We start from the raw sequence: 24,656 nt of genomic DNA on the forward strand, positions 1-24,656 counted from the left end.
CTAAGAAGCCTGTTTCTTCAGAGCTAATAGAGCCTAGACGCTTGGTGGGGAGACTTAATCAATTTAAGATTTGTTTCCATGTATTTAAAGGACTAATTTAGGGTAACATCTATTTCTTCTCCTTCCCTTCTTTCTTCTCTCTCCAGTTGTGTGTCTTTTCCACAGAGAAACAACAGAGTTTCCATAAATAGAGTTTTGGGTAATGATTTCTGTCCTAGTAACACTGATGTTTAATTAACGCGAGGCTTTGAGTATTCTGCAGCACTCTACTGCTCTGATAAAGGAGCCAAACAGAAGCACAGCAGTGCAGCTTCCTCTGGCTTTGATGTTGGAGTACTGCCGTCTTTGGAAGAACCTCTGAGGAAATCATTGAGATGTGAAGGGGAAACCCTCAGAACCAAGTCCTCTGGAGAGGACTTCCCACTGCCTTCCTCACTCCCCTTCCAGAGAGGAATTAGCTTTCCATTTCTGCAGTGAAACCAGTTGGCAGCACAACAGACGCTGCAGTTTTTGATCATAGCTTGCCTAGAAGTAGATGTTCTGGGAAGGTGGAGTGCTGAAATTTGGATGGGGGCAGGAAATATTTGTGGAAGATCTCTGAAAGTAAATAACTTACAACACCGTGAGACAGATACAACAGTTTTTGTTTCTGGTCCGCTTCAATTCAGGCTACTCAACCAAGACGAGCGAGGGGACATTTCAGCGGTACCAGTCGCACAGCCTCAGCTGAGCCGCAGCATTAACTCGGGGGCGTGTTGTGGTGCACATGTTTTCTAGGAAAAACTCATTTTCCCTTCCAAGGGCAGCAAGGTGCAATTCTGCTGTCAGCAGTTTTGGGTCTGCATTGCCCCCCTGGGCTTTCCCAGCCCAGTGGCAAGAAGGGTCAGCCAGGTGGGCTTGGGAAGGAGCTGGTCTGCTGCAGGAGAGAAAGTCCGGCTGCAGCCTTTGGATGGAAAGGCTGGACTTTGATCTCCAGAGCCCCACGCAAGTCCCAGATGATCTGTGTTCTCTAGAAGAGCCAGTACTGCGTCACGTAGGCTGCAGCATGCCAGCTGTGGGTTATGCCTGTCAGGCTTACTGACTTGTGTGTGGGAAATAATCCCACCAGCACTCTTGTCCCATGGGGCATTGAGGAGCTGCAATCATGCATGTGAGGGCTGGAAGGCTGCGTTTAGAATGCGACCTTGAACTGCTTGGTCTGTTGGCAGGTTGACTGAATAGATGTTTGCAATGCTAGGAAAAATGGTAAGCAGATCACTTCTTTAAGTCTTCAGGTTTGACAGGCATGAAGGTACTTGCAGAAGTAGTGGGCCAAAGTGTTTGCTTGAAATTTCCCTTCAGTATAACACTGGCCCTCCTTCAGAGCATGAAGTCACCACAAGTCTTGTCAAAGACGTTTAAGACTTACCCTTATTTCCAATGCTCCATCTTTAGCCTAAGGCCGCAACTGTGATAAAAGTCTCCTCTCCCACTTTGGCACCCTTCATGATGCCAGCGTTCCATTTTCTCTATTTTTCTTTTGTCAAGTTAATAACTATTGAGGGGAGAAAAGTCTCCAGCCTGCCAGCCCTATGAGCTGCACATGTAAGTCATTAAAGATGTGACAGTCAAGCATCTCCTTTGTATGACAGATCTGGGACCAAATGCATGCGAGTCCAGGGAATAGGCTTGATTCAGTCAACCAAAATTATAGGTTAGCTGTAGTTTTCCCTTTTTTTTATTGATGGCAGAGTTTTAATGTGGTCACAGTACATAGTCACATGATTTACAATCAAATGGATTAACCGCTGACTTATGCTTCGCATAAGCCTTATAAATCCACGTGCATACCTTCCAGATGCTAGGCAGAGAGCAGTGAGACATCTTTAAGATGTATTATCAAGACTGTTTTCCAATAGAAAATATACACGTGGGACTAAATCCCACTGACATGATATTTTAGGAGAAATTACAGCAAAGATGTGCTTGACAAGACCCTATAGCTATTTATAGACAGTTCTGTCAAATTTAGGGTAAACTTTTTTCCCCTTCAACCACATTTGCTGCAGGATTCTTCTGGTTAATTGTGGGCTGCCGAAGCTTTGTATGAAGACATCTGCACAGTGGCACCACCCTGTAATTACGAGGGAAGGGATCTCCGGCTTGTGATTTTGCTGGTAGACGTACTTGTTGGGCAGTCTTCTGAGTGTGGCAGGAGGGACATGGCGTTTGCACCAGCCTGGGCTGGAGTGGGAGTTTGGTGAAACAGATTCACAAATTGAGAAACGAGGGGAAACTTGCTGCAGGGCTACAGGGAAGGGCTCTTCAAATGAGAGCTTTCCCTGGCCCCTGAAGCCTCTGTAAGTTAGGCTGTGCTAGCCAGCCCCTTCAGATTTTTTGTCACGGAGACATTTTAAAACTAACTGTTGCTATTGCAAATGGCACCCACTTCACTCCTGCCCTAAGTTAACCTGGCTTTCAGCACCATGTTTTCAGCGTGTAGGCATTGATCCAATCTCTGCTGCTGTTTGGTGCTTTACACTTCCCAAGCACTTGTCACCTCTATGGAACCTGTCTGCTTTGCATGACTGTACCATGTCTCAGTTCGCGTTGTTAACCATGCACGTGAATTTGCCACGCTGGCGTTGTGCTGGCTGGAGTAAAGTGTGTTTTTTAAACTGTCAGTAATCGCCCTGTACCAGTCAGAAAGTGCTTGGTGAGGAAGCCTGGTTTAATTTCATGGTATGAGGAGTTGTTTCTAGAGTAATTTAGTCCTCTGTCAAAAAACCCCAGGGTTGTAAAACACAAGGAGGGGTAAAAATGGAGTTCCTGAGGTGCCATTTCTGCACTTGACTAGGAGAGCTGTGAGTGTCTGAGTTTGGCCTGACTTCTGCAGTGGAGAGGAATCTTTCTGGTGATTTTCACAAGCCAAACCCAGAGAAGATTGGGGTATGAGGTTTTCCTTGTGATGTAATTCCCATGGTATGTAGTATTTACAGATATCACAGGTGAATGGATAAGGAACAGTTTAACCTCAAAATGAAGACTTAAGCTAAGCATGCTGAGAGACTTTCACATGTCTGGTGCAGTTTTTAATACCATTTTCCAAATAGTTAGTGCCATGTGCTGTCCTACCAGTGTGGGAAAGGGAATATGCAGAGTTCAACTGAGGAAAGTTCAATTAAGAAGTCTGATCATCATCTTCTGAAGTTGGTAATTAGGTTGCATTAAGGTTTTTTTCTTGGTTTTTGTTTTCAACATGAGCTTTTGGGGTGTTTGTTCAGTGTAGGCTGCCTTTTTCAGTCCCTGTTCTGTTTTCTCTTGTTGTTGGTTATTCATGCTGTGATTGTGCCCTCTGCAAGGGATTCTCCCTTTTGACCATTTCCCAGTGCTCGTTTGAAAGGATGGATTGGTTTCTCGCCTCCCATGACAGAAGCAGGTGAATTTCAGTGATGTTGAAAATAATTGAATGGTATTTTTTAATATAGGTTTTACATAACTAAATAATCTTGTTATCAGGAAAGCTGAGAGAGAAATTAACTTCCCTGAAAGGCAGCTTTGCTTGTAAATGCCTTCCTCAGAATATGTCAGTAATGGCTGAGAGCAGAGGTGAATCAGGGTGCTCCACCCAAGGGAAGCAACAGGAAAATATGCCAGATACTCAGTGTACCTTTGCTGTAGGCATTAGATTTGGTATTTATTTATAAAAAAAAATGAACATCTTCTGCAACTTACCCATAGGTGTTAGTAAAAGCTCCCTACCCTGAAAATTTTGCAAACTTCTGAATCCTTTCAGAGGCTACCACTGCCCCATGTCTGTGCAGATCCATGAGCTAATGGACCCTGGCCTGCCCCTCTCTTTTGAAATTGAGCAATGAACTTAGAAGTGATCCTATGTAAAAGCGAAAAATTCTCCCAGTCTCTTCTAGCAGTGCCAGTGTTAAGTACACACAGGGTATACAGCTGAGGTTCAGCCCTGAGGCTGCCAAGCGGATTTTATGAACGTTTCAGTAAACAGCATTTTAAAAAAAAAGGGAAAAAAGGGGGGAAGCAGTCTGGGAACAACTAGTTCAGTTCAACAGTTGGAGGCATGACATTCATTACAGTCAAATCTGTTCAAATATCCTTGACAAATACCAGGAAAGTGTGTTCTTTAGACAGGTGGGTTGTTTTAGAAGGTCACTTCTTACCAAAAAAAGAAAAAAAGGAGGGGGGGTGGGGAGGAGACAGCTGTTAGGATTGCAAATCCTTCTCTTCCCTTGGAGAAGCATCAGCATGGTTGGAACGGAGGTATTGCAGGTGGGTGTGCAGGACAGGGCTCAGGAGCCGACAGCATGGATTGGACTTGAACTGCCCTAGAGTTGGGGAAAACTCAGTGGAGTCAGAGAGGTGCTTTTGAGAAGTCTTACACCCTGAGCAGATCATGTAGAGTTAGGCAGATGCACATCAAACTCTATTTTTAAATAGGATTTCAAAATCAACAGCCCAACTGACTTCTGTGCCTGGTGACAGGAAAAGAATTAGTATGGTTTTATATGATCAAAAGCATCTAAACTTTCATACATTAAAAGCAAAATGCTTTTGCTTCGCTTTGCTTTGATTTTAGTTCCTTTCCTGTCTTTCTCCTTCTAGTTGGTTGTGTGTCCCGTCCCCCACTTTGTAGAGGATGAGGACTTTGGTGGATGTTTTGAGCTGCTTTTTAAGCTTTCTCCAGCTCTCTGGGGCCAGGGATCTTTGTTTCGATTGACCTCAGTAAAGCTGTTTTTTAATCATATTGTATAAACCTCGTGCCATCAGTGAATGCTTATTCTATCTGGCAGGAATTTTTGCAGTGATCCTTCAGGTCTCGTAACTTAAGGAGAGCTGAAGTGTGTGTGTCATCACATAGCAAATGTTCCTGAACCCCACAGCAGCTACTAGAAGCTGCTGTCTGTTGTCATACCTGGAGTTCAACTCTCTTGGGGTTTGTATCGGAGTATGTTCCTCTTGTGCCTTTGATTTCTGCTTGCTCTCTCCTTTGCCTTTCTGGTCTCTCTCCTAGGTGTCATCAGAGCTGGCATCAAGAGAAGTGACATTTTATCAGTTTTAGTAAACTGTGCCCATTTGTACCTTGGTGTGAATAAATTCAGGAAAGAACTCATTCTGCTCTTTTTGGACATGTAAGTGGCTGTAGATGTTAGCACTGGTTGGCCTCTCTGCACCTGCCAAACACAGCTAGTTTTCCAGCTTCCCAACAGGCCAAGGAGTAGTAAGGGGAGGCTTCAGAAAAGCAAACACTTGCTTGTGTCAGCAGGATCACTGCCTTGAAGTTGTTATTATGGAAGTAAAGATGACCCCAGAGCCCAGGGGGTGATGTATTCATTTCAGTTCTTGCCATTTAAGAAGGAAAGCTGTTAAACTCTGCTTTCTTAAGGTGTTTGTTGATTCCCATGTAGCTATGTAGTCTGGTACAAAATAAGGACATTCTGGTATCATAGTGGGTTGTGTATATGTACCTCCTTAGGGGAGGACTTATCTAGATAACAGAGTCTCTTAAAGTAAATGACTCCGGGGGGTTGTTGCCGAAGAGCGGAAGAGTCCAGCATAGCCCTGGCCCTGTGGTTTGCCTCTGTGACTGGAGCTGTGAGTTGTCAAAATATCGTGTTTGCCAAGGCAGTGGGACTTCCTGGTGTGAGCACAGGTTATGTCTGTTGAGAACAAAATAACGCTGAGTTTTGTAGATTTGCTGGCCAAGATGGACTCCACGTCTTGTGAGACAAAGCCCTGATCCAGGGGAGGATGCTCGGGTCACTCTGCTGGGTCGTGCACACTCGGCCAGAGCCCCGTGCAGTGCCTGGGCCAGGGTGCCTCTGCTCATCCAGCAGTGCAAGCAGGGAGATCTGTTTTCCTCCTCATTTAATTTCCCAGGCTGTTTTTGACAGCCTGTCTATGTGACCTTCCCTCAGCTGCAGTCCCCAGGCCTGGAACCAGCATGCCTGCACTCTGTTCACGCTGCCAGCACGCTCCCTTGGCCACGTCTTAAACAGCGGCTTTGGAGACATCTGGTTTGCTGAAGTGGAGCTATTCATCTAATCCCAAAGCTATATGTGAGTCCCATTTTATATTCCCCCCAAGAAAAAATGTCACTGCAAGAGTTTCTGCAACCATTATCAGCACTGAAGGGGCTGCACAGATCATGTTTTACTCTTGGATCAGTGGAAAATAGGAAAAGATTTGGAATTTGGAAAGTTATTTGCTTATATTTTTCCATGTAATTGTAAGAGGTCTTTTCTCTCTCTCTCTTTTTTTTTTTTTTCTATTGAAAGAAAATGAAAACAAAAAGCCAAAACAAACCCCCCAAGTTCAAAGACATGCAAATGAATCCTTTACTATTTTTACAGTAATTTTTCTCCACTGGAAAACAAATTATATAAACAGACTTCTAAAAAGAAAACCCCTCAGAACTGGGCAGAGGAAGTGTTCCTCCAGTACGACTTGAAATAAAAAAGCAGCACACCTGCCTCCAGCTGGTTTCCCTGCGACGCATGTCTTGTGCTGCCCCAGCTATGTGAAGTTGCTTCCAAGTCAAACAAGTAGCAATTTTTAAGTAGCACCTAAAGAGGAACGAGGCCAGGGCCTTGCCAGCAAAACCCCAGCCCCTAAAGGTTCCCGCTGCACAGGCTTTATTTTCCTTTCCCTGACCCATTTGCACAGAGTTGTTAGTGATGGCCTGGCCTGCCTCCCTGTACACAGCAAACCAGTAATAAATAGCAGGCAGCTGACACCCCGAGACACCTGCAGCACGCCGAACACTGAGGGATTGTTCATCCCGCAGGACCCGCGGGGCCAGGTGCCACGCGGAGACTTCTGCTGACTGGGTGTCCGCCCAGACACGCACGGCTGGAGAGAAAGTCAAGCAGGACACGTCTGGGGCCCTGAAAGGTTTCTTGGCCAATTAATAGAAAATAGATTATTTATTTTTTTCTTTCCATCAGAGGAAGAACAAAGATGTCCAAGATGTGAATACAAGAGCCTTCTGTGCAGTGCTGCTGTTGTCTCTAGGGCAGGCTCACCCATGGAAATCCAGTTGGTACAATATTTGAGCAGGCTCTGAGCAGTCCCTTTCGCTGACTTTAAGGTATACCCTTCTTATTCTACTTTCTCCTCCATCACTACTTACTTATTCATAAATTAGGTGTTTGCCAGGGAAAATACTTTGATGACCTTCTGATGAAGCAGGTACGGGAGAGCAAACTGAAAATATAAAAACCCCCAAAACCAAAAAACAAAACCACCACAAAACCCTTAAGCAATATTTATGGACTTTTGAAGGCTGAGATTCTTGGAAAAAAAGAACTTCTCACATCCTTTTCAGACTGAAATGTTTTGCTAATCTATCGAACAGTTTTCCTGTCTAATAATCAGACAGCTTTTATATGTTTTAGCAAGATAAATAAAATGGATGTTTTCAGTGAATCAGCTAGAAAAATTACTTGAATTTCCCTGTTTCTTTCATAGAATCATAGAATGGATAGAATGCACATTCATGTTCTTTCTGCACATTCATTTCCTATGGTACCATGGGTGAGTGGCAAACCCACGATTACTTTTGCAAACTCACAACTGACCATTCAGCTACACTTGCAATAGCTCCTGTTGCCTGACCCACAACACATCCTTTAGCTCATAGGGAACAGTTAATCAAAAAACCTAATAGTCTAGTTTTAAAAACCCCTGTTTTAGGAAATGCTTGAGCTGCAGGTTGATGGGGTTCAGGATACTGTGTTGGGGAAGCTGCGTTACACACCTGCCCTGTTGTTCTGTATTTTCCCAAACATCTACTGTTGGTCCCTTCAGGGACAGGAACAGATTTTGGTGGACTTTAGTCTGACGGTTTTCTGGTTTTGTGACCCAAGGAGAGACTTTCCCAGGATCAGACCACTGCCTTTATCATCAGCCAGCAAATCCTCTTTAACAAGTGGTATTCTGCCTTCATGTGTCCTTGTTACAAATGAACCGTAGATCTGGATATAATTGGAGCAGTCCAGGCTGGTGGGTTTTACTGGCTGCTGTCGCTGCGTGCTCAGGAGGACACCTGTCTGGGTTTCTTTCAGGCACAGGAATGGGGACACTTTTTCTCACATGTCTTCAAGAAAAATTGGAAGACATGAGTCAGTCAACTTTCATTACAGTGATTCTTGAGTTGAGACTATTTCTTTCTGTTGGGTATGCTTAACATCAAAGTTACTATTATAATAAAGCATCACCTGTAATGATGATCTGGAATATATGTATAAGTACATATATTTGACATGCAAGAACCACTGACTTGCTACTGACAAGCCGGTAGTGCTTTTTTCCTTCTGGTTTGTTTCGGTGCTAAACTAATGTTGGTACTGAAATGAAAAAAAAAAAAAACAAAAAGGAAAAAAAAAAAAGAGGGTGTTTAGCTGAGGAAAGTTTAATACAAGCAGATCTCAGCAATGGGACAAAAATTGAGAAAATGGTGAAACCATCCAGGAATTTCAGTAGACATCACTAGACACTTAGAAGGATGCTATTTTAAGTCAATGAAATGTCATGGATGGTTTTGATTGACAGAGGACATTTTTGTGAAGTTTTCCCTGTTCTTTAAAGTCTTGTTTTCTAGACTTTTTCCCGTGCAAGGCCATCTGTGGCTGTAGGATTGGAGTAGGTACTCAACCTGCACATTTTCCCCAGTCTCCCCACAAAAGGGAGCTGCAATGGCCGCACGTGCCCTAAATCCTTCATCCTGCCTCTCAGCTGGATGCCACAGAAAAATTATATGCTAGGCCTTGGCGGAGGCATTTGGAAGAAGCACACAGGAACTCAGTTTCTGTAGCAGGCACAAAGCATCATCCTGAGCGGTCAGAAACCCCCTGTTTTTCATTTTGCCTCCTATGGGATGATGGTAGAGATGACATGGTGATAAACGGTGTCCTACTATGGTGCACAGCAAGGCTCAGTGGAGTCACTCTCTCAGCCAGCACCTTTGTGGAGAATGCGTTCAAAAAGATTTTGTTTATTCGAGGAATGGTAAACAGGCTGAGATGGCAGCTCTTCTGGGCATTCTTGGGTGTTCTTTCCTCAGCTTTCTCTCTTCGTGTACTGAGTTGGCTTTTGTTTTTGGCTTTGTGTTTCTTAATTTTACTAAAAGGTTTGTAGCTCTTCAGTAGCTTTAAAGAAAAGCTTGCTTCCCAAAAAGGTTTTAGGAAGCATCTGCAGTTCTCTTTTTTGATAGGTCATAACTAAAAAGCATCCCCTGTTTCCCCAAAACTTGACTTAAATTCAGGTGGAGTGGAGGGTCCTGCACTGGCTTTTCTTTTTGGCGTTTTGTTTTTGTGTCTTGGGTTTTTTTTTTCTTGTTTCTTGTTGTTTTCTTTTTCTTCTGCCCCCCACCTCTCCTTATGTACAGATAGCTGCCTTTATACTTCTGCTTCTTTCCTCCTTACATCTCTTCATTCTGCTCACAGCATTACCTGTAGTAACCATCTCTCATTAATCCGGAGAATGAATGTTCCTCTGCCAGGAAAATATGCCTTATTCCACGTTAGCTGACCCCAAAGGCTATGGCTACCTTCTCACTGCTAACGCTGACTTCTTATGTATGCCTGTCTGAGCAAATTTTAGGTTCTGTTTTTAATAAGCTGCTTTATTTTAATGCTAACAGAATTAATCTAAACTCACACTCTCAGCAGGCTGTTCTCAGCCAGAATATTGTTTTCAAACTGAGGCAACACCCTGTTTACATAGATAGGCAAATTCACAGTCCACAGAGCTTCTTCCAGTCAGAGCAGCTGCCGAACACTTAACAGTAAGGGATTGGGAAGCACATGTTTCACATACATAGCAAGCATTTCTTCCTTCTGAAGGGCAACCAGATTTTTTTTTTCTTTTTTAAATTTTTTTTTTTCTGAAGAGTTGAAAGCTAGAACATCTGCTTCTTGGTCAGCCATTCTTTCCCACAAACACAGCTTCCCAGGTTCAAAAAAGCTTGGTTAGATTATTGTGTTTGTATGTATCTCGGTGCCTGTGTTTCTGAAATATGCCCAGAACCACACCAGGGGAAGATGGGGAACTGTTAAACAAGGCAAAGTCTGTTGAGGACCTGTGACTGGTGCCCCAGCCACTGCTGCCGAGTGGTGTCCCAAGGAGTGCTACTGCCAGACGGCGCTTCCCCTGGCTGTTCGGCGGTGCTGCTGTACTGGCCAGAGGCTGGAGGTCACTGAGAACAGGGTACCTACCTGCTTGTGCAAAGGCTCTGCAGTCTGAATACTCAGGGGCTGCTCGCAGGCCATAAATGTGAAGGTGCCTGACTGGATGGATGAAAACAGTGGCCACTCACCATAACTTCCCTAAGAATTTGGCCCCAGTGACAGATAAACACATTTTCCATATCTCAGTTGCTTATTTAAATTGTTGTAATAAGTGAACTGCTTTTCTTACATCCTCAAACTGCAAAGGTCTTTGGGAAAACAAACAAACAAACAAAAAAGCCAGGCTGTGCATAGCAGGGCTGGGGTTGAACCTAGACTCAAGTACCTGACCGATGAGAACAGCCCTGCTCACAGGATCTTTCTGAGGTGCCTCGGCATCAAAAATGTCCCCGGAATGCTGCATCCGATGCCCTTTGTCTGGCACGTAAATGCACAGGATGCAGATGGTCGCTAACAAAAGCCTGAAGTCCTTCGGCACAGCAGTCTCCTGCTTACCTCAGTGAAAGCTCTACTTTTTCTTACAACTGAGGTGTTGGGCCTTGAGTAATAATTTTAGCAGCTGTGTGGTCTGGTCTCGGTGTTATTCCTGCAACACCGGCATGAACTAGGTCTCTGAACCACAGAAGAGCTTTACCATTTGGTACAAGGTACAGCACACATTGCTTTATATTACGGCACAGTTTTTGTCTCAGTGTTTCTGCTAACTAAATAAAATATCCAAGAATACTTCTGCATGCTCTGGTGTCCCAGGTTCTCCCCAGGCAGTGGTCTCTGGGGCTGGAATGCAGCATTTGGGTGCTGAACAGGGAAAGTGTGTGGAGATGCTATCTAACTCATATGATACCTTTTTTTACCCCCCACGCTCCCTCCCTTTTCCCACTTTGTTCCTCTTTTTTCCTTTTTATTATTTGTCCTTTTTTTTCTTTTTTCTTTTTTTTTTTTTAAAAAAAAAAAGCATTTACCTTTAGATAATTTCCTGCTTATTTTGGGTAGATGAGAAGAAAGCAGACTGCTTTCTAAAGGCTGCTATGAACCTTTGCTTACTCTCAAAGTCCTTGGTTTTTCTCCTTTGGCAGATAAAAGATGCCTGTTTTCCAAAAGCCCACTTGGCATTTTTGAGCGTAGGAGAAGGAAACTGAAGTAATTTCAGACATATTACAAGTTTTCAAAACGTTTCAAAGTTAGCATGAGTAAGAGAATGGTATTTCCAGATGAAAATCTGGGAATGTGTGCAGAACGCATTCTAGTCTTGCTTTAGTGGTCATTCAATCTCTCTACTAAAAGGACAACATACCCTGCCCCCTTCACCCAAAATCAAATGGTGCAGAAGGTAAAATCCCAACCTGTAAGCCTGTGTTTTATGCTGTTTTCACTCCTGGCTAGCCAAAAGAGCAGGTCAGCAGTTTATTCCTACTTGCAAAGCAGAAATGGTAATAGCATCTGGTTTAAAGATGCAGAGGTGAGGCCCTTTCTCTGACTACTGTTGCCCACTGGTATTTCTATTAGATGTAACATGATCTGCAGGTGGCAAATAAGGCCAAACACTACACAACAAAAATAAATTGCTAGTCATTAAAAATATATTTCAACTGGTAATGTATTTTACGCCTGTCCCTTTCAGCCTAATTGTGCTCGTTCCCCTGTGTCCCCACCTGTGATATTGTCCACATGAAAAGAGCTTCCTCAGTGAATTAGTAATTGACTCCTAAATATTGCCTGTCTTTACTTTCCTGTCATTTACTTTGTTTGGCATGCTATTGAAGGACTCGCATTACGAGACTGTTTCACCAGACAGCAGGGCTGGTCTCTTTATATTCCCATATATTCTCTCTCCTCAGCTACACTGCACTTGAACACTTCTGCATTACAAGAATTTAGAAGAAAGCTGAATCATGGCGCACTCCAGTTAATTTGCCATCTTGTAGGTCCCAGTCCAGCGAAGCCCTTGGACGTAGTTAAAAACCGGCTGTAATTAGTGTGTTGGACGAGCCCACAAACTATGCTGAGGAGGTGTTGAAAGAAAAGCCCGTATTAAAATGTTTTCTTTCAGAGTAGGAATGTTCTGCTCTAAGGATACAGGAAAGGCAAGGGTTTCAGGATAGCTAAAAGTTTTTGTAGGATAACTGACACCCATAGCTTTTAATCCCTAAAAAGTACCTGTTGTTTTTTCCCCTCCCAGGGATATTAATTGGTCTTACAATGTTAGGCCTTGCTGTGCCCTTTGCTAGTGTAGGAAAAAAGGTCTGAGCTCTGGAGAGCTCCATTGTAGCATCACCTTATGAAAAAATGAAGACAGCCTTCTGGTACATGGGAATTATCACAAATTTGAGGTCTTTCTCAGAAGGCTTATCTGTATAGCTTTTCTTTCATAAACAGCATTACTCAGTAGCAGACTAAGACCACGGGTCAGACTAACCCTGCAGTGCGGCAGTGCAGGGCAGGTACTCATACTGATTCCTCCGGGAGAAGAGTGGGGCATGGAGGAGTGATGTTTGGCAGTTCCCTTGGTTCCACCCTGATGCTCTGCCCAGAGAGAAACCATCCTTCAAGTGTGGAATATTTCAAAGAGTCAGATTTAGTTTAATGTGAGGAATGTAATTTTTTCTTGTAACATTACAAATGTTACAAAACATAATAGGAAAAAATGCAAACAACTCCTCCTCCAACCTGGCAACTCTGATCAGAGCTTGCCAGTGTCAGAGCAAGCAGGTCTGCTGTCTTTGATGAACGTTGACCCTATCTCACAATGCATACATGTATACTCCAAATGATGGGCAAGTCCTGGCATGTAGGTATCTGTGGTAAGGTCTTCTTGGGAATCAAAACCAACTTTAGGAAACAGGTTTCAATGTATGAAGTAACATACATAGGAGTGAGTCATTGTCAGGTGATATGTGTTTGGTTTTCTTTCTTACAACTTAAAAGTTCGTAAGTGGAACTAGACCCCAACATAGACAATATTGTCTCAAATATCTTGTGGAAATTGTGCACAGAATAGTTTGTTTCCTTTAAAGATAAAGTTGGAAGGGCTTCATCCTTGCACAATCCTGCCTTTTAAGCAGATGATTTGAGTAGCTTTTGAAGCACAGCTTGAAGAACATGCTTCAAAACCCGGGAAAACCCAATACCCAGATCATTCCAGTTCTGGGCCAGACTCTTACCCAGCCTAACACTAACAATGCATAAGCAAACTATAAGCAGGAGCTAAATGTAATTTGTGTCTCTTCTAAAATACTTTCATACTCCCTCAACTGTCTATAATGGCATTAATATATGTGAGAATTGAGTTTACTGTGTTTACAAATGATGGCCAAAGGAAAGCTGTGTTTGTATTTTTCCTGCCTGAACAGCTTTTCTGGCTTTCTTTTTTTGATTCTATGAATTTGGAGCACTTCACAAAGATCACATGTTTTCATGTTATTGCTTTGAATGAGCTGGATGAAACAGCCCTCAGGTTGCTATTGAAATTAGGGGCCAGTGCAGGAAGATGGAGTAGATTGATAGGGTGTGTGCCATGAACAAGAAGGCCCACCCAGAACATACAATATTTGTTCATATATGGATTTATAGGAAGCATTGTGAACCATAGTGTACAACTTGCAAAAGTTTTGCGCTTTAAGTTTGGTCCAGAAAGATTCCCAAAAGATTATCCAAATAACTGAATCTCTAGTATTTGGGTGCTTCACGTTCATACCTGTGCTGGAAGTACTCAGAAGCTGATCTTCTTTCCGTGTTTGTCCCTATATCTAACTGGCCTACTTCTGATGTTTCTGATAGCGTAGGACCTGATTTTGGGGTGGGGGAAGACAGTGCAATTTTTTAGCTGGTTTTGGTGATAGCTGGGCGGGAGAAATACACTTGACTGGAATGCTCTGGTAGGGTTGTACATTACAAGGCAAATGCTGATAGCAATAGAATTGTACAAATATTCCATGTAGCTAAGAAGATCAATAAATGTCTGGATAAATTGGTTATTCAGTGTTTTGTTGGGTTTCTTTAATCTGATTTGAAGTATGACAGGTTGGTATTAGTCTTTTCCAAGGATCATGTATGTACACTCCTGAAGAAAGTGCCCCCATATTTAGCATAGCCAAGTGCAGCTTCTTATGAATGTTCTGCTTTTGTCTGTAGGAAGCAGCAGATATAAATGGTTCTGGAATAATTAAAGTATTGGCATCCCATAATATTTTTCTACTGTCAAAACATATCACTGGAGATGGAAGTGAGAAAGATAACCAGAGAAATGTAGGATCCTATTCTGTTCCACATGACACTTACCTGATCTTGAACTTTATCCAGCACTTTAGTCTCTCTCCCATGGAGAGATCTATATTTATATAAATATATAACAAATAAATAAATGTAAATATATGGAGAGATTTATATTTCTCCCCTATATATACTACATTTCCTTTCTTGAGCATCTGATCAGAAAAGAGGGAAAAGGAACTCCTTGTTGCTAGATGATCATTTTAGGTCCCTTCCAAATTAACTGTTCTGTTATCTTTGTATTCTAATTTGCTCCAAACTGTAGTAATCCTACGTCAGTTTTCCCCAGTTGTAAATAGGTTCAGTTGTTAGGCCCAAAAGCTAAATGTAAGTGTACCTTTCAAACCTCAAATTAGAGCTGTTTTACCTTTCACCATATAAGAAGTACCTGAAAACTCAGAGATGGGTGTAAAGCACAAACTGTGTGCTTAATAGGGTGTGTTGTGTTAGAGGTGAATCAGAAGAGTAATTAAGAGACTTTTATGAGAAGATTTTCCTGTTCGTGGGTTTAAGGGTATTTTTATTCTCTCTTTCAGTTACTTTTCAGTCAGGAGCTTTATAATTTTGGGAAGAAAGAGTTCAAATTTGCACAAGTCTTCTCAGGGGCAAAAAGGTGCCACACAAAAAGTTTAGAATAACTTCAGAAATTTCAAGCTGATTCATAGTTTAATGAATGAATGTTTATAGGTGGTTAGAGATGAATCACGGATGAGGAAATAAGAGAAACAGCTGACAGATGAGAAGGGTCAAGGGCTTTTAGTTTTGAGGAGGAGGCCTCAAAAGTGTATCTTTAATACAGATATTTTTTGTTCAGATATTCTGGTTGCTCTCTTAGAGTTCGTAAAGCGGTTTTGATGGTAGTCTCAATACTTGCCTGTAGTTCCACGTTGATTAATAGCTGGTAATATGTGAATATTATATCAGGAGATTAATTTTTTAAGCAGAAGAGCTTTGAAAGGTAGCCTTCTGTTTAACATTGCCAATAATAATGTAACATCTGCTAGCTTTTTTAAATGATGGGATCACACTGCGCAAGTCAAGGCGTTCATTTAAAACTAGCTTTTCTGAAAGATGATGAATCCCTTTTTCAGATGCACGACATACACCAAGCCTTGTATCTAAGCACGATGCAGCATACGGTTGCCTTGCTATGTGCTGGGGACAGTCTCATTTTTCTCATCACCTCATATCTGCCCTTACCTGGCCCTCCAGACACATCAATCAGTTATTCAAAACTGGGGGTGCCAGGGATAGGGAAGAGACATGTATTTCAAGATAGACAGATGTATTGCAGGAGATTCTTCTGGCTCTTCCTATTAACAACGTTGATGGTACAAAATTGCAAAATGAGCAACACATGTTTTGATGGAATTAAATGTGAAATTGGAAAAGGAAACGTGTCTCAAGTATAACAAAGGCTTGCCAGATAAAGCATTACACTCTAAAAATCTGCTGCTGTTAAAATAAAAAATGCTTTTTGAAAGAGTTCCATGTGGTATTGTTTCCATTTCCCCCACATTCAAAAAAGTAGTATCACTTGATTTCAGTTAAGTAAAAACAAACATGTGTACAGCTAACAAATGCTGTTATACCTCACCTACCTAATAACCTCTACACTCAGCATTTAGTTTTTCTTATGTGGATCCTGGGATGCAAGAACCCTTCTGTCTTGCAAGTCCACACTCATCCTACCAGCTCTTTTTCCTTTTTCTGTTTTGGTAGTATGTGAAAAAGAAGTGCCTTCTACCAACCTATTCTTTGTTCAATTGGAAAATAAAGCAACTGAACGGTAAAGGAACAGAGCAGCAGTAGAGGGTAAATGGGAAACAGGCTTTCCCAGCAACAAGTGGTACAGAAAGCCATCCCGCCAGTGCCTTTTCCCACTACATGATTCTTGGCAACAGCGGAGATGTTCTTCCAAGTGTTACAACCCTAAGGCAGAAAGTCATCTCTTGCAGCCAGAACCACTGCTGAATGTGTCTCTGTGCTCCAGGTGCCTTGAGGCCACCTTCAATTCATCTCTGACACATGGAGGCGAAACAGCTAAATGGGTAATTTGTTCTTCTACTTTTAGCCACCCTACTTTAGTCAACTTTATTTCTAGGCACAGATTTTGGTTTGCTGTTTGTTTGATTGTATTTAAATTATCAGATTTTTGCTCTGGAACTCAGTAGTTGTTAGGAATGAAACAGTACAAGGGTTGTCTTGCAAGAGAGAGGGCTGGCGAAGTCTGCTCTGTTCTCTGGTCATAGCACAGAACAGATAGGTATAAGGTAACCAGTTTCAGTCTGGCATCTTTCTGAAAAGCTAAAAATCTGCTTTGAATATGAAGTTGAATGAGTTTTGGTTTGGCTGTAGAGTGTGTATCCCAAGTGAAATAACATTCTCGCCCTTCCTACTTCAGTCCAGTAATTAGTGCATGGACAGTAGCATTGTAGAATGGCCAAACAACACCACTCTTGCTTAAAAATAGGTGCCCAACAGCACTAGACTGCTTTATGGTTGTGTGCACGGGGCTGGTAGATATGGCCTGGGACCTGCGGGAAAGCCCTTCCGAAGTGTCAGCAGGAGACATGGGGAATACATGAGGGCACGTTGTGTGACACTGCGTTTATATTTATTTTTACTGCAATGCTGACAAGCTTGTGTTAAGTATATGCTGTAATATGGCATAATTTAGGTGTCTTAACTCCTAACAGAAGCCTGGTCCTGGTGAAGTTGAAAATGTTTATATAGTGTCTGAATACGTTTCCATATGGAAATTGTGCACATACCTATGTTTCTAGTCTTCATTTGTGGCCACCTTTGTGTTTTCCAGTCCATAATCTTCATTCGTGACTGAAATTCTCGTCACCAGGAGGTGTCTGCATATCAACTATGCACACAGACTGACAACAGATGATTTTGAAGTCTACTTCAGTGGGAAGAAGAGACTTTTCCCTTGGAACACTGATCTAAGGTATTTATCTTGACTTTGTTTTAATTTATTTGTATTTAGGTAACGTATAGAGAGATATTTACATGTTTTTGAGTAGGAAGACAGTTTATGAAAGTGTTTTTCACTGAAAGGCAAACCCAGTGGATTAGAATTAGTAGTGGAGAATGACTTTAAGAAGGATTCCTGTCAGATTTATTTAGTCCAGAGCATAAAACTTAACCAGGACATTACAACTATTGCCTGTCTCTGCATCTCTCATTACTCTGAAGATTCTGTAAATAGTGACACGCTTTGATCAGTAAAAGCACACTTCTGGAGATGCCACAGGTCACACAGCTGCACTCAGCAATTGCCAGAACATTTCTAGCTTTGCCTACTCTCCACAGAGCCCATGTGTCCTGGTTTTGCTAGGATAGAGTTAATTTTCTTCTTAGTAGTTAGAATAGCTGTGTTCTAGCTTCAGTGTAGGACTCGTTATGAAAAAGAACATTGATAAAAGTACTAAGTTATTAGTTGCTGCTGGAGCTCAAGGCCACCATGTTTGGCTGTTCACAGCCGCATTAGGACTGGGAGGGAGAAGCGCAGTGAATAGCAAAGCCCAAACTGGCATCTGGATGTGCCAATAAGATATTCCAGATCATATCACATCATGTCAATATATTAATCGGGGATGACTGGAAGATGGGGGGATTCTCCTGGGGATCACTCGGGCTCACTCTTCCGGGGTTTGGGTTTTGGGACTGTGTTTGGCTGCAAGGTGCAAGCCAGAAGGGTGAATCCACCCAAACTACCACATCATGTGATGATGCCTTGCTTTGAAAGTGGGCTGCCTGCAGAGGTCTTCTGATGGCAAGTAAGATGGTGTGTTTCCTGTGACTAATGAGAAACATCATCAGTGAGCTTTTTCACTGAAGAGTGTTTTCCTTAAAATACATCCTGCGCCTGACTGCCCAGAAGCATACATATGAGAGTTGTTTGTGCTCTTCTCTTGGTGAAGGCCAAGTTGAAAAGGTTTGGTGTAGCAGAGCTTGCAGTCTCACTGAGACCGTAAATTTCAGTGGGTTGGTGTTGTGAATCATCAAGGGAGTCTCCTCTTCCCAGGTGTTAGAAGGAAGAACTGTCAACAACTATCTGCAGTATCATGCTCAGTTACTGTCTCCTGGTAAAAAAGTGTCCAGTACAAAGCAGTTAATGCATTTTCTTCATTTTCTGAGAGTGGTTTCTGTAATGCAAATTGCTGCAAATACTGTTCAGTCAGATTCTGATACGTGTCACAGAGCGAGAAAGCAGAAAGGAGTGTTGGAGGGGACAAGTGGGCTGGTGAAGGTTTTGCGTTATTCGTTCACAGGACAGCAGATGTCAGTAATGAGGCAGAGATACTGAAATCTCTCAGCACTGTCAGGGATGGGAAGCAAAAATCCTGATTTTACGCTTTTAAATCACAGGGACGAACAGACAGTTGCTGTTTATGACTGAATTAAGCAGAGGAGTGAACATAACATGACGTCTGCTTTTCATATTATCTCCTTTCTACATATTAGGATTTTATTAGTGACTGATAAATAAGCCTTTTAAATCATTATTGTCATATCCAATAAAAAACATCACTGTTGTACCCAGTAGGTGTTCTTCTAAGTTGAAAAAGTCTCGTTTAACGTATGCTTCAGCCTCTTTTTTCTTCCCTTGTGTCAAAACTAGGGTACATGGCAAACTTCATGAGCAGCTCAGTAGGTTCACTCCTTTTAATGGTAGAATATAGCTTCAGCTGATATTTAGTTTTACCTCTTTGTTTTAAAAAAAAAAAAAAAAAAAAGGAGGGGGGAGGATAGAGCATTACTTATATATGGAGTTTTATAACTGGAATGTAGCCCATTCAAAACTACATTTGAATTTCCAACAGAACATAGAGAGAAGTTCAGATAAAGCATATACAGCACCAGGAAGGCTAGTTGGCTTTATTTATATGTATGTATGAAAGTATGCACTGTAATGCAGTTCATACACAGATACATAAATATATATGTATATAACTATACCTATGTATACTGAAGTCTTGGTACATTTTATACTGGCTAAAGAAAAAAAACCCTTCACTTTATGGTAAAATTATATAGTTCTTGATGCATTACATGTACAAATTGTTTTTTTGTGAAAGCCCCATCAAGTCACAGAAAATCTCTAAGAATATTTATGTATTCTGTGGTCCACTGGAGTTGTTAAGTGTCCCATTTTGCATCAGTTAGGTGTCTTTAGAGTAGCGCATTTCATTCCCACCATGTGTCTCATGGTTAACATTGGGAATGTTGCTGGACAGATGGAGGACAGGTATGAAGAAGCCCAGGAAGAAAGACTTGGCTAGTGCTGTGCTGATTTAAAGATTCTCATTGGCATAGAACTTACCATGTCCCCTGAAAACCTTTTTACTGAGTAAATAAAAACATCCCGTTTCTTGTTGGAGTCTTAAAATTGAACTTCACCTGCTGGATCCTGTATTTGTAGTTGCATGCCAGGTTAAATACAGCTTTAGGATTAGACAGGTTGTAATTACATAGGCTGTCATCAAAACTGTCTTCAGCCATTCTTCAGTAATCTAAAAAGAATTTTCTTACAGATAATTGTACATTTAATGGTCATCCCTTATCTTGGCAGTGTTGTTCCTCTGCCTCTTTGTTTTCTACCCAGCTTCTTCAAAATGTGTCAAGAATGCTGTTTGTGAATGGGGATAATTTGACTGCGTATATAATTTTGTGTCTTCAGCTTTGAATCTCTTGTTGAGCTCCAAATTTAAGTCTTTTAATCACATTTTTCTTACCTGGATACTTATGCTTTTCAGCAGGTATAAAAATGTCTGAGTATAGATGGCATATCTGCTTCTCAGGCTGAAAGACTGGGTGAGTATTTCTGTGAAAAGCAGTTGTTCCTAAAAGTCATAATATCAGTTGAAGCTGTTACAAAATGCTGCCTTCTTAAAGAACAAGTCAGTTTAGGAAACTTTACTAAGCCCTTGCTGTTGGTCGTATTTACTCTTAGTCTCTTGGGAGACTGTAAATCTTGGATTTTGTGGGAGAGGTTAGTATCTTGTGCAGAGCTATCAAATTGTCCTTTAAATATCGAAATCCATACTTTGCTGCCACACATTTTTTCCTTAGCTGTCTGAGGCTGTCAGAGGTTATTAAACTTGGTCTTAAGTACCCTCTGAATCAGATTCTTGTTCACAATGCAAAGTGATGTTCATACTTTAAATCCAGCGGGTAATATCACAGGCTCTTGTATTTGATCTACATAGTTCCTCAGAGTATTTTTGCCACTTTATTGCACTGCCCTATCGAGGAAGTATTATTTATATGATATAATACTCATTTGGTTCCAGTTTATTAAATGAAAGGAATGTGTTAGGCAGTGAGTTCTTAAGAGGTCTGGAATCTGGACTGTAATTGAATCCATTCACTCAGCTAATTTATGTGATCTGATGAGAAACAAGTGTAATACAATTTGTTCAAAGAAAATGGAGAATGTTCACTCTATGGAACCATACCAAAAAGTTCTCTGAATGAAGAAGCACAGCAAAAGACGAAGTTTGAGCTCTCTTTTGTCTGATCAGCTGTACTTTGAGTGTCTCTCCTCGTGAATGAGGATGACATGAACATCTTGCAGTGGAATTGTACTATTTTAATTTTGTGTGAACTCCTGTCCTGGGTTTTCATTAGTTTTCTGTGCAGCATGCTAGATACAGTATTTTTGATAGTGTACACCGTAGTGTTTTATCCTCATGCTTGACTTGTGGTTGCAGTGTTTTCATTTCTTCTTACTAGTGTGCAATATCTTTTCTAAAACAGAGCCAGGTAAGGAGCCATTTACTGTAGAACATGGGTCCTAGATTTTCCTCTGAACTAATGGTCTGAAATCACTTACTTATGAGCAGTGAAACTCTTTTGGTTTTGGCCCTGGCATGCATCAGTCTGAGCATGGGAGGTCCAGCATTCAGGGCTTTGTGGTGATGCACCTTGTCTGCGATAGAAGTGCATCATGACACATGGGGGCTTTCAAACACAGCATGTTGTTCTCTGTTATTGGCAAGAAACATCTCATCAGCTTCTGCCCTTCTCCTCTTGTATTTCAGCTGTGGTCTGTTTGGCTGCAAGTGGGCGCAGCATTTGGCAGTCAGTCACTAACTGGGAGTTGGAATTCCCTCCCTTTTTATTGTCAAGTATATTCTAAGATATCATCTGTTTATCTGTAAAGACCTGTAGGCCAAATCATGGCCAGAGATACGTTCCCAGGCATGGGGCATGAGGCAACTTCTCCCTTCCCTGCTGTATGCCGTACCCCACAGATTTGAGAGCAATTCCCAGAAGAGCGCTACCCCTACCCCACTTACCCAGGTGAGAACTGAGGGGGAAGAAATCACTAGTCCTGCTGTGCCAGGCAGAAGGTATGTAGAGAACTTCTCCCTCAAGGAGCAATCCCACTGTGTCAGCAGAAGATGTGCAGGGAACTTCTCCTCCCTTGAGGAGCAGGCAGTGGGAGCCAAATCAAACTCCAGCTGTGCCCTGGGAGCAGCAAGGCAGCAGCGACCTACCTGCAGGAGTTGTGGTAATCCCAGAATCCAGTCCAAAGCCTCTGGAAATAATTTCTCCCCAAACAGGGCATGCTGTGTGGCTCCCTGTAAATGAATTTATTACAGCAGCTAGAGGTAGGAGCAGGTCACCTACAACGGGCAGCGTGAGCCTGTACTTGATGACATCTGTTACTGTGGGTCTCTTTCCAGCTTTCAGAGAGCAGGATGTTGGGTGTGAGCAGAAAACAGGTTGTGTTTGTTTGGGTGTTTTCTGTTTTGTTAATCAGGAGGGGTTTTGTTGCAAATATAGCAGGAAGTTGTCCTTGTGTTGAAAGGTCCAGTTAGCCATTTCTCCAGTTGCCGTGGTGGTGTGCTTACTTCAGTGGGCTCTGAAAGGGAAACCCTTTGGTAACTCCCTCTTGATGTACATCTGCGGACCCCATTCATTGTCCATCCGGCATGTCACTCTCCAGCTGCCTCAGCTAATGCAAGAGAAGTCAGCTTCTCAGTGGTGTTGAATGCATGCAAATCATAAGCTCATTACTGTCTCTAATAATCAGATGCTATTGGATATAGACCACAAGTTAAGTCCAAACTTCATTTCAGGAAAAAGGTAAAAACAACTGGAATTTCCAAAATTGCAATTTCCAGTCTTGGAGAGGATTAGACAGACTCCACCCTGTAATTTTCAGGGATTAGCATACTGCTAGTAATATTACAGTATCAAAGAATTCAGGGTTGAGGAAAAAATATATCTCTTCAGCATTCCAATTTCATAAGGACTTTGCCGTGACTGATTGATAGTGTAAATTTCATTGGATCTCTTAGAAAAGAGATACTGATTTCAAACAGTTTGACAAGGGCAATACTTTGTTTTATAGTTCACAAAACGTAGATATGGGGGTTTTTTTTCAGTTGTTTACCATCATACTTAATGTTTACAAAACCTTCTGGGTCTTTGGTTACAACTGTGTTTTGTGTTTGTTGACCAATATCCCAATAATACCAGCCAGTTGCTGTTGAGACTTTGGGGAAATAGGTGGCAAAGGGTGTGAAACTGGGGAACCCGAATGAGAATGAAGCCAGGGAAGGCTGGTGCCACTCCAGGTGTGTCAGCTGGTGCCCTTCTCTAGCCATGTGGGGTGGAAAAAATGTTGTTCTTGCTGTTTATCTGTGACTCCAGAGTCCTTTCTTTGTACAATGGTATGCATTATCTATGAGACTTAGTGTCCTAATGCACAAATAGCATGACCTGATTTGTGAGGATTTTCAGTACCTACACTGTTGTTGCATTCAGTAGTACTAATGGCTTGGCCAATCACCCGTTAAGTTCTCACTTATGCATGTTACTGTCTCATGTTTGGCATCCTGGATTTTTCATCGTAGTCTTCAAATCTATTGGAGGTGAAGTGATGCCATTGTGCTGACAAGAGGACTTGTAGTGCAGAAGTCCAGGGGATAATTCTTAACTGCTCCTTAGGCATGCAAGGCAATGGACAGTGAGTGGCCCACAGATGCATAGGTAGGAAGGAGAGTATGTTCAGACTTGACGTTTGCATGCGTGAGAAGAAAATTCTGTTTCTGCCAACTCAGTAAATGTTTAATTTGGACATGTATGCTTCCACATCTGGCTTGTATTTAAATACAGCAAATATTACTTTTCACTTGTAATTTCTCTTTTTTTTTTTCAATTCAAACTTCAATCTCATAAGAAAGATAAAGTCTCTTAGATGACAGATTGGCTTTTTAGAGCTTTGAACAAACTAACCATATATATTTGAAATAGAGAAATGGAAAATACAAATCACTAAAATCTTAGGAGAGAAGAAATTGAAACAAGGCTGTCTTGCCCTCCTTGCCAGTGCAGTCGTACTATCACCGGAAAGAACAGAACAGTATGAAAAACCTCTCAGAAAATAGAAATTGGCCAAGTGCTTCTCTGGAATGTGATTTGGGTTGAAGCTTCTGTGTGCACTTTGGGAATGGGAAATGATTCATGGCTGTTTACACATGAAGACAATGTTAAGACGCGCAGGCGGATGCGTAAGGCAATCGCAACCTATACATGATAGCTGTTTCTCCTCTTGGTGACTCCCTGAAAATTAAGGGAACAGTTTTGCAGTAATTCCCTGTGTGTTCACTCATTCCAAGGGAGCTCTGCAGGCCATGAGATCAAACCCTATATATCTTGCCTCACCAAACAGCTGCCTATCTTCCCACCAGCCTCAGTTCTCTCTTAACGTGGACCAGAAACGGCACTGAATTAACCTTTGGAATGCTGACCGTAGATGTCTGCTGGTGCTGTTGGGCTGGTTTTTATCAAGCTCTTCTAAATTGTCCTATTGTTTGCGTAAGATCTGCCAGTCAATGTGCCACAAACCCAGCCGTGTCTCATGCCTGGAGAATGTACCTAACCCCTTCAAGCTGCATTTTTAAAGGCTGCTTTAAGTTACCCACCAGAAAGGGCTTCCTGGCCTGGCTGAAGTGTAATTAATAATATTAGAAACAATAACAGCTAATGGGTGAGGTCCCAAACAAGGACCCTTATTAGACATTCACTTAACTGCTTCTGTTTTCAGAGAAACACTGAAATCATGGATTTGCATGCTTTTCCAAGCAAGAAAACTAAATAAGGCCTCTAGATTGGGGCTTTAATTACTGAATGTGTTTGCACATAAAATGTTAAGCCTGTAAG

General features: G+C 41.9%; 1 protein-coding gene across 1 annotated transcript in view; it reads left to right on the top strand.

Annotated features, from left to right (window-relative positions):
- Nucleotides 1–16,458: 16,458 nt before the first annotated feature.
- Nucleotides 16,459–24,656, top strand: part of CFAP299 (cilia and flagella associated protein 299) — a gene marked incomplete at its 5' end in the record, with an annotated part of 29,666 nt that continues 21,468 nt past the window's right edge. The window contains 3 exon segments of the mRNA XM_010175792.2: nt 16,459–16,516; nt 17,284–17,336; nt 17,338–17,424. Coding sequence (XP_010174094.2) covers nt 16,459–16,516; nt 17,284–17,336; nt 17,338–17,424 — 198 coding nt within the window.

Source organism: Antrostomus carolinensis, unplaced genomic scaffold, assembly GCF_000700745.2.
Source record: "Antrostomus carolinensis isolate BGI_N321 unplaced genomic scaffold, ASM70074v2 scaffold11889, whole genome shotgun sequence".
NCBI lineage: Eukaryota > Metazoa > Chordata > Aves > Caprimulgiformes > Caprimulgidae > Antrostomus > Antrostomus carolinensis.